This window comes from Sphaeramia orbicularis, chromosome 9 (genome assembly GCF_902148855.1).
Source record: "Sphaeramia orbicularis chromosome 9, fSphaOr1.1, whole genome shotgun sequence".
Taxonomy (NCBI): Eukaryota; Metazoa; Chordata; class Actinopteri; order Kurtiformes; family Apogonidae; genus Sphaeramia; species Sphaeramia orbicularis.
The window spans coordinates 38,699,801-38,715,416 of record NC_043965.1 but is presented as its reverse complement, the minus strand read 5'-3'; the positions used below and the strand labels follow the sequence as shown (position 1 = coordinate 38,715,416).

At 39.2% G+C, this 15,616-nt stretch overlaps 1 protein-coding gene across 1 annotated transcript; it reads left to right on the top strand.

Moving 5' to 3' along the window:
• Positions 1-131: 131 nt before the first annotated feature.
• On the top strand, positions 132-15,293 carry lrp13 (low-density lipoprotein receptor related-protein 13). The gene is made up of 19 exons (XM_030143142.1): positions 132-189; positions 319-474; positions 3,425-3,640; positions 3,731-3,960; positions 4,138-4,267; positions 4,800-4,987; positions 5,098-5,284; positions 6,019-6,231; positions 6,787-6,970; positions 8,299-8,500; positions 8,615-8,779; positions 9,137-9,337; positions 10,434-10,980; positions 12,175-12,294; positions 12,465-12,572; positions 12,673-12,909; positions 13,833-14,205; positions 15,057-15,159; positions 15,241-15,293. Exons 1-19 carry the CDS (start codon positions 132-134, stop codon positions 15,262-15,264), a joined length of 3,642 nt encoding a protein of 1,213 aa, XP_029999002.1. The 3' UTR covers positions 15,265-15,293.
• Positions 15,294-15,616: the final 323 nt, after the last annotated feature.

Below are 15,616 nucleotides of genomic sequence, written 5' to 3'. Positions count from 1 at the left end.
TGTGATTATACTGAAATGGAGTCAGTAGCTCCTCCCCCCTCAGGTGCTCAATCAGGTTGTATTGAGCTCACCTGTTAACATTATAAAACTCACCACAGTGGCACTTAACAGCCTTTGGTTCTGTATTAGCTATGGGTGGATATTTTTTTCTTTGTGTAGTGTTGTTACAGCTGTCAGGGCCACTACAAGGTGAGTTAGGTGTATCAAAGCTGCTCAAAACAAAGAAACAGACACAGAATATAGCACACATTATCATCTGGATCTTTTACATTTTCAGTGAATGAGTTTCGTGCTTTTATTTCCATTTGATTTGAGCAGTTGCTTTGGCTGGAACAAGCCCTCTGAGGTGCAAATTTGGCACTACACTGTGCAGCGACGGTTCAGAATGTATACTTTACAACCATTTGTGTGATGGAGAGCCTGACTGCAAGGATGGGTCTGATGAAGAGAACTGTGCATCAATATGCAATGAAGGTACCAGGCACTGCCCAATTTCAGATTACATTTTACTGGAAGGGGATGAAAACTGCATTTCCCAATATTTTCAAGTTGAATGTTTGTGATACATTGAAAGATTAAATGTCCCTTTATGGGTTGAAGAATTCTCCTTAACCACTCAATGGTCTAAAGTTGTTCAAATGAGCTCATTTTTCAACATCCACTCTGGTAGGGCAAAGGCAGAATATTCATTAATGTGTCCGGAAACATCACAGTGACTGGGCAAATCTTGTAGCACAATGACTAAATTTTCTTTTCATTCTTTAAGAACATTTTGCTGATAAATCATACTTTGAATGCTGAACCTTTGGCTGTGGCAGTTTACTTAACCTTTACAGACCTAGAACTATTTTTGTGGTGCCTTCCAAATTAATCTTTCTCTTTATTTAAACTTTCATTGGTGATTTGCCACCATTCATTGTAATGTTATCCTCTGCATTGTGCATTTTTACTATATTTAATTCACTGATTATGTGCGACTACTATCATTGGTCAAACTACATGGATTTATTGGTGTATCAATATTGCAGAAGATGACTGTTTCCATGTTTGCTACGGAACACCTATAAGGATCATATGTGATGCTGCTGAAAAGCTGAGAAACTGCATTTTACCAGAATTGTTTCAACATATTTAGAGTCAGTGGTTCAAAAGCTATTAAACATTTTAGATCAGTAGATGGCTTTGGTCGCCAGTGGACATTTAGATCTTTGGGGGTTAAGGATCTGCATACCCCTTTGACTTGTGGCATAAATAGCTTGTTTATATGTTTGTGTCAAATGTTGATATAACAGACCAGTTCCAGTGTGCCCACGGGAAGAAGTGCATAGACAAGGACCAGGTCTGTGATGGCATATCTCAATGTCAGGACCGCTCTGATGAGAAGGACTGCTCAAAGAAACCTGAAGGCTGTGTTCACCACTGTGACAACAGGAATCGTTGTTTGCCTGCAAGCTTCCTCTGTGATGGAGAGAAGGACTGTTTAGATGGCTCGGACGAGGCCAACTGTGGTAGGTGGCAATGATTGAAGAGGATACATTTTTACTTGAGAGACACACTCATGCAAATGATAGAAAATACAGTCTTGAATTGTACTGTTTGTCCATTTTGTTGACCTGTGCTTGAATCAGACAAAGATGAAAAGGAAGAAAGGATCACTGCAGTGTCTGTGCCAGCTACTTCTACTACTACCTCCTCCTATCCAACTGAATGTTCCTTGGGTTTAAAACTCTGCAAAGACAAAACAGAATGTGTCCGCCACAGTCATATCTGTGATGGAGAACCAGACTGCAAAGATGGATCAGATGAAGAGGAATGCTCAACACAATGTGAAAAGGGTAAGTGGCTGTGCTGATGATTTGTCAATGGGTTATCAGTGAATATACTGCCCTCTAGTGTGTGTAGAGTAGTAATGCCATAAGTTTAGCTTCATTCTCCAGCTCTGGAAACAAAGCTGGGTTTACAATTCTAGGACATGTTTTTGTTGTCTTCTAGAAATGACTGATGACACGTCCCCAAAACCAGCTATTGGGGCACTTGTTTATTTACAAACCTGCATTGTTTTTTGATCTTGAATGAAGAAATGAGTGCAATCTTTTTTTTTTTTTTTTTTAAACTGCAAAAAACTTTAACAGTAAGTAGGACAGATTCAAAAACAGTATTACATGTTCATGCTGATGTTCAATCACTGCCCCTATGCATCTTGGCTTGAACTTCCTCTAGACCTTTACATTTTTATTTGATGCTTCAGCTTTGTCTGATAGTTTGTGATGTCCTCTTTTTCTTCATTACATTCTAGTGTTTTTTTAATCAAACTTGGGCCTAAAATGTGGTCTTATTTTTTCCCTACAGCTATATATACTGGCATTCACATTCATATGGATGCAGAAAAAACACATGGCTCTGAAGTTGTGTGGATTGTGCAGTTACTGCAAGGGAGCATGGCACTGCCTAAAATATTAATGCATAAAAATGGAAACAAATGCCATAAGAATAACAATAGCTTGGAGTATGGAGTGCACTTGGTTATTGGTGCAGTTAAAACTGTTTTATTTATGTGCACTCTGTCTATATATTTCTATCCAAAAGTGACTTGCCTTCCATTGATATCTGCACTAGTCTGTACACTACCATCACTGATTTGATTATTTTCAACATTAGCTAGTATTTCTTGAATACATCATCAACACATCCTCATATGCCATCATGTCTGAAATAATACAGACATTAGACAGTGCTATACATTTGCCACTAAACAGGGTACAAAAGCTTTTATGCACTAACAGTATTTTATTGGGCCCACCATGATGCTTTGGTTTATTTGCTTAGTCTTTTGTCTCGATGTAGTATATTGTTTTTTATTGTTGGACTGTCTTTTCTATGTAGCACTTTGAGATTCTGCTGAATGAAAAGTGCTCTATAAATGCAAATTATTATTATTAAACAGTAATGCAATAAAAAAAGGAAAAACATGGCATGTGTTTCTTTTTTTTTTTTTAAACCATTGTTTCTGATGAAATTAAAACAGAAATAAATGTTTTAAGTGCATCATCATATTAATTGGTACAATACAAATGATGATTATGAATAACATGATTAAAAGTAACACAAACTTCTAATCCCAATATGCAAAGTGTCCTAGAAATTGGATGTTAATATAACGCATTTAAAGATTTATTTCTGTTTTTAATTCAACCAGAAAAAATGGTAAAATGTTCCATGTTTTCTTTTTTCAATGCATTACAGTGTGTTTATGGAAGCCTCGGTGTCTTGTTTAGTGCCAAATATGTTTTATTAACAGTAGTAATAAGATTGAGTTGTGGATGTAAAAGCAAATAGATGTTCACTTTGGAAAATGCATGCCATTATGTGTTATTGTTGCTGTAAAGTCTTGCCATCATCCTTACTTTATGGCATCTGTCTGCAGACCAGTTCCAGTGTGCACATGGGAAGAAGTGCATAGAGCAGAGCCAGGTGTGTGACGGTGTGTCCCAGTGTCGGGACCACTCAGATGAACTGGAATGTTTCAAGCCAACGAAAGCCTGTGCCCATCAGTGTGGTGACAAGAACCGCTGTATTCCCAGCAGTTTCATCTGTGATGGGGAGAGAGACTGTCTGGATGGAAGTGATGAGGCAAACTGTGGTAGGTTGCATTTTGCTTCATGTATCAGGATGAACTGGGTCTATTTGAATAAGGATAGAGATACTGTTTGTTTATATTTCATCTCCATAGGTGTTGAGGTCTGCAGTGCCAGTGACTTTAAATGCACTAGTGGAGAGTGTGTATCAGACAAAGTACGTTGTGATGGATACCCAGACTGCCAGGACCATTCGGATGAGGAGAAATGCCTCAAACCACCAGTATGTATCACCAAGCAACGCTGCCCACAGAGCAAAGAGTGTCTGGTGCAGGAGTGGATTTGTGATGGACATCAGGATTGCAAAGATGGCACAGATGAGAAGGTGAGAGTTTGTGTATTAACCTTTCAGCAAGATGAAAAATACAGTCCTGGTTGGCTGTATTTGTTTAGAATATGTATAAACTCAGATAAAATATTTGCAGCCTACTGTGTCATTTAAAGATGCACAATATTTACTTATTTGTTTGAGATGCGAAAGTAAAAAAGTTTCCTCTCACAGGACTGTCCCGTGCCTCAAATAACCTGTGGTGAGTTTCAGTGGTCTTGTAAATCCAAGACCAAGTGTATCCCCACAGCGTGGAGGTGTGACGACATGATGGACTGTGACGATGGCACCGATGAGGCTGAATGTGAGTAGTTACACATTATGTTGTACCAAACGTGCACAAAAAAGGCTTGTTATTGTATTCCCTCTGTTCTGTACTTCAATATCACAAAGGTCATGTAAGACTAATTTAAGAACAGAAGAAACAGGATGGTCAGAATTTTTGTATCTTATGACTCGGTTAAAATCACAAAATTTTACTAATTTTATGGTAAAGTCTGTGACTTTTCTTTAAAAGTACAGTGTAAAATACATCAGTATTGGAAAATGCATATAACTGACACACATGGCAGAGAATTTTTTTTTTGACAATGAATTTTGTCATTACAGTTCTATAGTTTATTTTATTTAACCAAGAAGTCCTTTTAAAATTGAAAACTTTTTCTGAAGAAGACCAGACCAAGAAAGCACACAATTATTTACAGAATGTGTAAAATGTAACATGACAAAATATAAAGGGTTCTATTGTGCTTTCAGTGTCAGAAAGGTGCGACTTTTTTTTTCCTAGTCACATTGCAGCTGAATATGTTAAATTCTGCACTAAATGTGAAAACCAGGTGACATGGAGGGATGCCTTCCTCACCTGTTCCAGTGTGATGATGGGGAGTGTCTGGACCCTGTCCTGGTGTGCAATGGTTTTCCAAACTGTGCCGATGGCTCAGATGAAGGAGGAAGCTGCCAGATTAAATGTACGGATGAGGATAATGGCTGTTCTCAGACCTGCTACTCCACACCACAGGGAACGGTGAGGAACCATGAATTTCCACTAGTTGGTGTGCTTGAAGTTCACCTGCTCTTTCATGGTAATCTTTCTGCAAAAACAATACACTCAAATATTACTCACTTGCTGTGTAGAGTTGTGGCTGTGGACCTGGATACAGACTGGCTGAGGACGGCTTCACCTGTGTTGACATAGATGAGTGTGAAGGGCAGAGTCCAGGTGTGTGCAGTCAGATCTGTGCCAACACTCCTGGTTCCTATCAGTGTGACTGTCACCCAGGCTACGTAATGGAGACCAATGGACACAACTGCAAGATCATTGGTAACATCCATCAGTGACTATAAATATGTACATTTATTCACAGTGTACTTCAGGACAATTTCACATACTTATGTTGAAATTTTACACTTTAAATCACTGTTTCTTTAATATATTATTTATTGACATTCAATCTCAGACATTCGCATCTGGTACATCATATGTACATTTATCATACATCTGTTGTCTGCTTTAAAAGCCAAAAAAATATGTTTCTTTTCAGTGTCTGGACATAAAATAAAGGCAGATAACCAAATAAAAGAGAGAGAGGAAAAAAAACTATGTACAAGTAGGGAGTGATCTTTTCCATACCACAACATCACAGCTCACTGCTTCACTACATCTCAGGACCATTTGTTACGTTTTATTCTACTACAGCTGTCTGACATCTGTAATTACCTTTTAAATAATGTGTTTATTTGACGGTATATTACTAATTTACCCAATAGTGTCCATATCTAAGCTGGTTTCTTACTCACAAATGACACAATAAAATGCTGCGCTGCTTTGAAAGGAGTCATTCTTCATAAGGAGTACTTCTCTTTTAATACTTTAAAGTACTTTTTTGCCTATACTTTTGTACTTTTACCTAAATTTCAACTCCAAGATATTTTAATTGAAATAAGGCATCTTCATCTGGATGTTTATAGGATATATTGGTGTAATTGAAATAGATTAATCCATACTGCTTTGCAGCTTGGGCTATCTGTAGTGATCGTCTTCCCATCATCCCCCAGGTGAACCGCTCCTCTTGTCTTCCGTCCTAAATGATCTCTTCCTGATTGGCCTGCACAGTGGCAGAGTAGATGTGTTGTCCTCCTCTGCTGAGAAGGCCATCCTCTCTCTGGACTATGACTGGAAAGAGCAGAGGGTCTTCTGGGATAGTCTGGACACTGCAAGCATCGGCTGGTCTTCACTGGAGCAGAAAACAACTGGAACTCTGATTAAAGGTTGGTTCAATATAGCTGATGAGGACACTTAATTTTCATCAGTCATCCTCTTTAATATACAAGTGCCAATAAGGAACAATATGGAAAAAGCTAAAAATATAAAAGTTATTAAGTCAACATAGGACACACTTTTTTCACTTTCTAGTGGAACTAACAAAACAAATGTGCTTTGACACAGAACTCTGTGATAAACGTCTGACTTTCCCTCTTAGTGGGGTGTGAAAATCATTGTTTTTCTGAACAACAGTTAAATCAGAAGCCTTACATTTGCGAAACTTATACTAACTTAAGGATAATTCGTCAAAAGAAGCCCATTCTATATTTGACTAAATTGTGAGACATGGTAATTTACGAAAATGGTTGTAATCTTGGCACATCTGCCGTTCCAATATTGTAATTAGTGAATACAGAGAACCCTAAAGCAGTAGTGCTACATCAACTTTGTAAAGAACTAATATTTTCAAGGTTTTGCTTCACAATGTTTTCATTTTTGAGCTGCAGGTCACATAGGTGATCACTGGGCTGCACTAAAATAAAGTGTCACATCATTCCCAGGTGTGCGAGCTGATTCTGTAGCTGTGGACTGGCTTGGGAGGAACCTGTACTGGATAGATGGGGTCAACAGTCAAATTGTTGCTATCAAGCTGCCCACAGCCACGGTGAACTCACTGGACCAAAGCATCATCCTGGATGAAGACTTGGATCAGCCTCGCTCTCTGGCACTGCTGCCACAAAAGGGGTATAAACACAACATTTCATAAAGAAGTACATTTCAATGTTCATTCGCTGTAATCTTTGACTTCCATTGATCAGAGTTAATTTCTTTGAGGGGTAAACCTTCAGTTTTCACTTACAGCTGACAAAGCTCAAATCAGGGGCAAAAAATGCCAAAATGTGAAAATACATACATTAATACTGCAGCTTTCTCCACTCGGTCCAAATCAAGAATAAATATTAATGACCTGACACTATTTCACACCACTGGGACACGTTTCCAGGCTTCTGTGTTGAACCATGGAGTAGACATTTCAAGTTGTGTCTGACAGAATGTGATGAGCAGTCTACAATTATAGCTGTCAATCACCTATTCCTGACCTGACTTCGATGCGCTAAAATATGAGCATCACAGTGTAAATCTTCTTCAGCCCAAAAACCGATATAGGTATAAGTTCCTTGTCCTCTCAGACCACTTAAATTGCAATATGCAATTTTTTTCTCCCAAGGATATCAAAAACTATCAAGCATTGCAGCTTTAAAATCTGAATTAAGTGACATACTTACTGGTGCGATTTGTGATGTCAGAAACTTTTTAGTGCAGATTGTTATTGTTATGCAACTTGAAGCTGTCAGTGCACAACGAATGAAAGTGGTGTTTTGGGCTGTGTTCACACTGCAGGCAAAAGTGGCCCAAATCTGACTTTTTTTTTTTTTTTTTTTCCCTTCTTCACATCGGACCCAGGCCTCCTGTCATAGTCCTAAATCCAATACACATCTGATATTTTGCAAAGTGACTTCAGTCTGAACAGTCATGTTGCATTTCCTCTGGCTTTTATGTCATTGAAATGAATCCAAAATCCATATTTACCTCTGTAAATGCAGTTTGCTGCATGTGACATCACTACTTCTGTATATGCGGATAACTTCAGGGCTGTAGACTGTTCACACATGGGTCTGATGGAAGTCGCATTGAAATTATAATGTAAAGAACCACGCACAAAAAGGATTTCAGCAAAAAATCTGAATTGAGCATTAAGATCTGCAGTGTGAACGTAGTCTTATTGAAGTTGTCAACATCTAATACCCAGTCGATAAACTCTATCAGGGCTAACGTTACTTGCATATCTGGAGATTCAAATTTTTCATCAAGAGTGCAGAATAATAATATGATATGGAATGACGATGATAATAATAAATACCCAATCTCAATGAAAGTAGGAAAAAAAAGATGTGGACAGAAATGCATATTAAACCCATGTTCTTTTTCACATCAGAATATTATTTTATGTCTTGTACCTGCTTTTAAGGAAAAAATCATTGTTTTCCTTTTTTTTTTTTTTTCTCTACCAGGTTGATGTTCTGGACAGAAATTGGCAATGCAGTGAAGATAGAGCGTGCTGGGATGGACGGGTCAGAGCGGCGAGCTGTGGTAAACTCCAGTCTGGGTTGGCCAGGGGGTGTTACTGTGGACCCCATGTCTGACAGAGTTTACTGGACAGATGTGAGGCTGAGAGCAATCGGATCTGCAACACTGGATGGGGATGACATAAAGGTGAACCTTTGGGAAAGGGGACCAGTAGTGAGATACAATTAAATGCATTCATACATATACACAGCCCTGAAAACTGAAGGAATAAACATATGCCTTGTGTTCTCTCCTGTTCAGATCTTACAGATGAAAGAGATCGCCAACCCATTCTCCCTGGCTGTGTTCAATGACATGCTTTACTGGTCAGATTCCAAGAAGCGAATGGTGCAGGCAGCACATAAAATCACTGGCAAAAAACGACGAGTTCTCCTGAAAAGGCTGAGACAACCTTTTGCTTTGAAGGCAAGGAAGATATGAATTATTCCAGGCAGGATGTCGAAATGATGCTATGACAGTATAGTCACTGAGATGCGGTTACTAAATTTGGATCACTTAACATGTGTGAAGTGCTCACAAGGGCCGGATAAAGAGCGTACTTAACAACTATGGTATGCTGTACGTCTCCAACAGGAGCCGTTTTTGGTGAAATCAATAATCCCTGCTTGTGTAAGAGCAGCTTTTGTCACTGGTTTTACAAAAAAATCTGAATTGTACTGCTATAAATCAAGGCAGTCACCATTTTTACTGCAATTACAGCAGAACCAGATGGTTTAATTTGCATGAAATTGCAGTGTTGTTCAAATTTAACTTCTCCTGCAGATAATCCACCCACAGCTCCAGATGGAAGCCGAGAACCCCTGTGAGAAGAGGGACTGTTCCCACCTGTGCAGCCTGGCTCCGGGGCCCACGGCTGTGTGCAAATGCCCCTCTGGTCTTTTACTGGCTGAGGATGGTCTGACCTGTTCCAGCCTGGTTAATTCAGCTTTCCTGTTGATGCAGTCATCTTCCACCATCACCCAGGTTTTGTCAGAATTATAACAGAATATTTGAAGTTGTTCAGATATTAGTGTTTCCTGACATGCGAGTTGGAGTTGAGTCATGTAATTAACAATTTTACCCAAGAAAATCAAGATTTAACTGAACTTGGATGTGGATTTGGACAAAAAAGGATAAGCAGAAGATTCAAAACTGTTAATTGCGTCAAAATAACATTAAAGATCCCAGACAATGGATAAATTGTTAGTTTTGTCACACAACAGCTTGGCTGTTTTGTTCAAGTTCACTATGATGAAACCTTTGTAAGATGGTAATCTACTTCTATATCTAATGTAGTTTATAACTTATGCAGATTTTTCCTGTTGTTTTTACCTCATCAGAATAGAGAATCATATCACTGCTTTTCGAAAACAAAACACGATAGATGGATAGATGGATAGATGGATTGATGGATAGATGGATAGATAGATGGATAGATAGATACTTTATTGATTCTAAGGGAAATTCAAGTATTCAGCAGCTTTGCATACAGCACAAGATGACAAAAAACAAACAGACCAAAACACAACACAACAGTGGGTTAGCAGCCAGGTTGACATTAAGGTTAGTACATATACTTCAAAAGACATTACCAGCTCTAGTCTGTTTAGTCACAGCAAAATACAGTTTAGTGTGGCAATATTAGTAGATAATATGTCCACAGATGGACATTGGACAGTACTGTGCATAAAGCTGATTAAATGTGACACAAATAAACCAGATGTGCCTAATGAATAGTATATTTTTATAGATTTCATTACTGTTTAATGCATGGGACAACCATGTAGGATTCAGAAGTCAGGGCTGGTTAGAAATACTTTATTCATCCCAGTGGGAAATTCACACTATTAATGTCTGACACTCTGAGGTGGAAATCTAACTCTAGGGAGTGTTTCATGTTAAAATTTCCAACTTGGAAATCGTTCAGTTCAATGGAAAACACTTTTACTCGTCTTGACTTTGACTCAGTTTGAGACTTGGGTCAAGACTCGATTTCAGACTTGATAAATGTCAACTTTGTCTGATTTAAAGATGTTATTAGTTGTGTTTTAATTTATTTAACCCTCAGTGATCTCTGTAGATCTACTTGCAGTCCAGACATACGGCATCAGACCTGAAGGGCTGGCCTGAACACGTGGCCCTACAGTTGCCCAGCATCAAGGCTGCAATCCTGGACTACAACCTACGAGACCACACCCTGTATTTAACAGATGACAGCACAACTTCACTCAGCAGCTTCAAACTGCAGGAGTCCAACCTAACCTCCCACAGTGAGCTGCTGAAGCTCCTGGGTGACACCATCACTGCCATGGCTCTGGACTGGGTGACGCTCAATATGTACTGGAGCAGCAACAAACAGCAGCGACTGCAGGTCTCGTCCTTCACAGATGCATGGACCACTGTTGTCATAAAAGACGGTATTGGTCGGATAGAGTCCATCGTGCTTCACCCTCAAAGTGGGCGCGTTTGTTTCACCAACCTGGTCCTGACCGGCACAGACACTGTGGTGACTGTGGAGTGTGCAGACATGGACGGTGCTGAGCGGAGCGTGGTGTGGAAGGATGGTGTGAGACCCACATCACTGGTCTTCTCCAGCAGCGGAGAGTCTATTTACTGGGCTGACACCAGTAAGTGGCTTTTGTCTGTAGTTCATTGTTTGTAGTTCATTTTATTGGTTCGCACATAGTCTTTATAAGTGTTTTAATCTGTTTGGTATTGGATTTCAGTTCAACATTATAAGCTGCAGATTGTTGTCAAAAATGTATTCAGTAATCTGAGTATTTTACAGTGATTCATCAAAATAATGTAATTACATTTTATTTAACAAATGTGGAAAAGGTACAAAGAAATTATGAATGTTATTGAGATCTGAAACCACCACATTTTGATAACTAATTGAATAACAAATTTGCTCTTATTAATTGGAACAGACTGTTATTAATTGTTTTTTCTAATTTAACAATGTAGCACTGTTACATGCAACTACTTCCCCCACACCTTTTTTTTTTTCTTCGGTGAATTTCAGTGTTTCAGGGGTTGGGCATGCGAAAAATCTTGTTTTATAGAGGTTAAAAAATGTAGGATGAGAAAATTCAGGATGTCATATGATATACAAAGCCATTTTTTCTTTAATATCCCACATTGCCAGCCCACATGGTCCAAATCAAGGGAGGAAATTAAGCTAATTTTACCTGCAGTTGTACACAACCTGGGCAAACACTCCTACCCTCTAGCCTTGGCCTTATTTCACCTTTGGCTCTGGTACATATTCACTGTCGCATTTGTCATTCTTTTTGAAAGATAATGTTGCTGACTTGACCAACTGAAGCTACCTCAGATTATAACACTGCTCCCACAGGCTTGTACTATAAGTACTCGGCATGATGGGTAATCCCTTCACCCACTTCTCTTCTCACCCTGATGCACCACTTACTCTGGAACAGGATCAATCTGGACTCAACAGACCACATGACCTTTTTTTTCACTGAAACACAGTCCAGTCTTTACACTCTATCAAATTGATGGTTGTTTCAGAAATGAGAAGCCAACTCATTGCACTTGTTATGGTTGTAGAACTCTTTTCCAATTAAACATATTAATCACAGCAGTAATTATGCAGTGGAACAATCTGAAACATTTGTTGAGTTAAATCCAGGTGGGGACTTTGTTGGCTAGACTATGTACAATATTTCTCATTAGATTATTTGGAATTTATTAATTTTAGTCTTAGATTTTTCTTCTATTTGACAAAATTAGTGAGTGCGTGATTGGAATTCTGCGGAGAAGGACTGATATCCTTTAACAGTTTGATTGTTCTTCAGGTTTGGGAACAATTGGCTCTATCCAGCTCAATGACCATAAATACAGTGAGTTGAAGGTTGGCGACGGTCTGGCCGCTGTGGCTCTAAGTGACTACCTGCTGCTCTGGATGACTGTTTCTGGTAATGGCTTTTATGATGTGTACTATACAAAAGAACATGTGTTGGGTTGGAAGCACCAGGAGCTGATGTTGTTCAGCAACACATAAAGGTCATGAATTTCTCACTGCACATATCTTCAAATAACCTCTTGAATTTTTAACGCAGCCGCATTGCGTTTTGTTTTCTTACAGATAAGACGAGGCTCTGGTACCGAGATGAGCATCAACAGAGCAAACTGTGGTTTGAGGTTGGCTCAGAAGTGATCAGCTTAAAGGCGTTCAGCAAGTCCAGCCAGACTGGTACATTTTGGAAATTCACTCATGGGTCAGATCATGAAAGAAGCTTTAGGGCCCATGTGATCGACTCCATGTTTGTCATCTCTTGTCTTTCTTTTGACAGGTTCAAACCAATGCTCACACAACAATGGGAACTGCCAGCACTTGTGCCTCGCCACCCCAGGAGGTCGCACATGCAGGTGTACCCATGACCACGTCCTTGTGAATGAAACGCTCTGTAGCCCAGACCAGCAGCACTGCCCGGCTGGAAGCAGGATGTGTCTGGATGGACTCTCATGCCAACCTGTTGGCAAGTTCTGTAATGGGCACGTAGACTGCACCGACCACTCCGATGAGAACTGTAAGTCTGTTTGGAGGTGGTATGGGGGGGGATTAAGGAGGATCTAACTGCAAAAATTGGTTGTTATAGTGTTTTAATTGGTGCATCATCACTTGAAAATAAAAATTGTCCTGTTTTTGGTATCTTAGAATGAGCTAGTAATATGTACAGAAGGAGCAGGTTGTCATTATTTATGGAGTCTACCATGATGCACTTGCATGTTTCTGTAACTCAGAACAGACTTCCGCTTCTTTTCAGTGGGTGCCATCCAGGGCTGGTGTGTATTACTATCACTTACTGCGTCTCTGTGGATCAGAGTTAATACTTCCTTAACTTCAAAAAAAAAAAAGGTCCTCGGCTGGTCAATGCAGATGACTATCCTCTGCTTGAGGTTTTTGTCAGTTAAAAGGACATTTTATTCTTGCCACTGTCACCAAGTGTTGTTCCTGGAGGACTCTACTGGGTGTCTGTGAATTGGCTTAAGAGTCTCGTTTAGACCAACTCTAAACGTAAAGTGTCATAAGATCAATTTTGTTATGATGTGGCATTATATAAATAAAATTTGACTGATTGACAGAACCTGATAGGTTAATTGGTTAATCTAAATTGCCCATAGCTGTGAATACGAGAGTGATTAGTTGTTTGTTTCTGTGTCAGCCCTGCAATGAACAGGTGGCTTGTCCAGGGTGTACCTGCCTTCACCCATAAGTAGCTGGGATAAGCATCCAGCAACCCTAGTGAGGAAAAAGTGGGTTCAGATGATGATGAATGAATGATTGACAGAACAGACAAAACAAACACTGGCCGTATTAAAGACCTTACAGTATGTGTTTTTTAGTGGCATCCATATTGAGTGAGAGGGAATTGATTTAGTTGGAATCTAAAACTTCACTGTTCCATTAAAACAACCTTTTTGTATCTGTATGGCTTTTGTAATCTCTTAGGTTTCAGTGTTGAGCAGAGGTCAGGTGATGCCCCTGGCCCCACTCAGCCCCAAAGCTCAGCTTCACCCCTTCCGTCTCTGCCGTCTGTGTCAGAAGAACCTGGTCTGACCACAACCCTGAATATCAGCATCCAGCTCACGGACCTCGACGTCAAAGAGTGCAGCGAGAGACGGTGCAGCGGCAGAGGACAATGTGTGGAGGTCGATGGGAAAACAGCATGTGTGTGTTCACTGCTGTACAGTGGAGACTCCTGTCAGGACCATCTCCTGAAGTCCATGAAGAGTCCTGTAGTCTACGGGGCAGCGGCCTGTGTATTATTGGTGGTTATTGCTGTGATAGCAGTGGTGTTAAAGAAGAAGAAAGGCAACTCAAGGTTATTCTGATGTCCTTTCTGTTAGAGCATATACTATGAATCTGATATGGTTTAACTCCATACAATGAACATATTAAGACTAATAATCAACAGCTATTTCATAATCTCAGTTAGCAACAGTAGCATTTTGTTCTAAACACAAATTACAGCTGAGGATAATGAGAATTAATTTGTCTGGTCATTAAGTGATTGGATGTAAATTATCCAAAATTTGAGATACTTCAGTCTGGAAATAAATGTATGTAAGACAACATAATGCAAAAACATGTAGTTATCACAAATGACTTGCAAGAGAAACTTTTGCAAAATGATATGAAGAAATGCAATGCAATTAATTAATGGCTTATAAGATATTCATTTTATCTCTGGAATGATATTTATCAGATAAAGTGAGTAAACACTAAAGGTCCATAACATACACTTATTCAAATGATTAATAAGATTAAGTCAGTTGACTCATTAAAACACTCCTCCTATATGACAGACAAACCATATCTAATTGCATTTTATTTCTGCAATTACGTATGTGTGAATCAATTTACCTACGTTAATTAGAAAAGTGCTGCATCAGTTCAGTATCATCCACTAGAGGATAACAAGCTCATCAATCTGTTCTTCATTGCAATTTATCCAGTAGGTGGTTAAATTTCCTTCTGTGGAACACAGTAGCAGATTAACCAACCAGCTTAAACTGATGTTCTGAGTAAAAACTGAGTTCTGTCAAATACTCCAATTTTAACAACATGGTGTCAAAACAAATTTTACGAGACTGAGCCTCCACTGTATCTTGACATCTGATGATTTACTTACTGTAAGTGGCACCACTACATTTTTGTATTTCCTTCCTGCAGGAGAGCGAACCCAGAAAAAGAAACGAACATGACCAACCTGGAGAAAAAAGCCGAGTCCACCCCCAGTACACAAACTGCCCCAGCAGGCGCAGACAAACCAGAGGTGGACCTCCCAAACACACAAAGCACAGTTTGTCTAACTGTAATTTGAGGGATAACAGTCTGACTTTGACTTCTCTTTCAGGAAGTGGTATCTTCTGTGGACTGAAGCTGATTTACAGGCAAGCTGGGTTTTAAATAAACAGTTGGCATTTTCCACTTTATCAAGTGAAGTTATTGACCATCACTCAGATGTACTGCATATGGTGACAACAGAACTCATAGACAAAACAAAGTTTCTAATAGGGGTGTTTTTATTCAGCACTGGTCTTTTTTTTTTTTTTTTTTTTTAAACACAAAAAAATGTATATGAATGTAACTTTTGTGGTTGGGGTTACACAACAATGATAAACAAGATCTGCTCTTAATCACACAGGCTGATCCCAAATCTGAAATCCGAATTTCTCCTGCAAATCAGGATTTTGGACGAATATATGTTTAAAAAAAAAGTACAGCTTCCA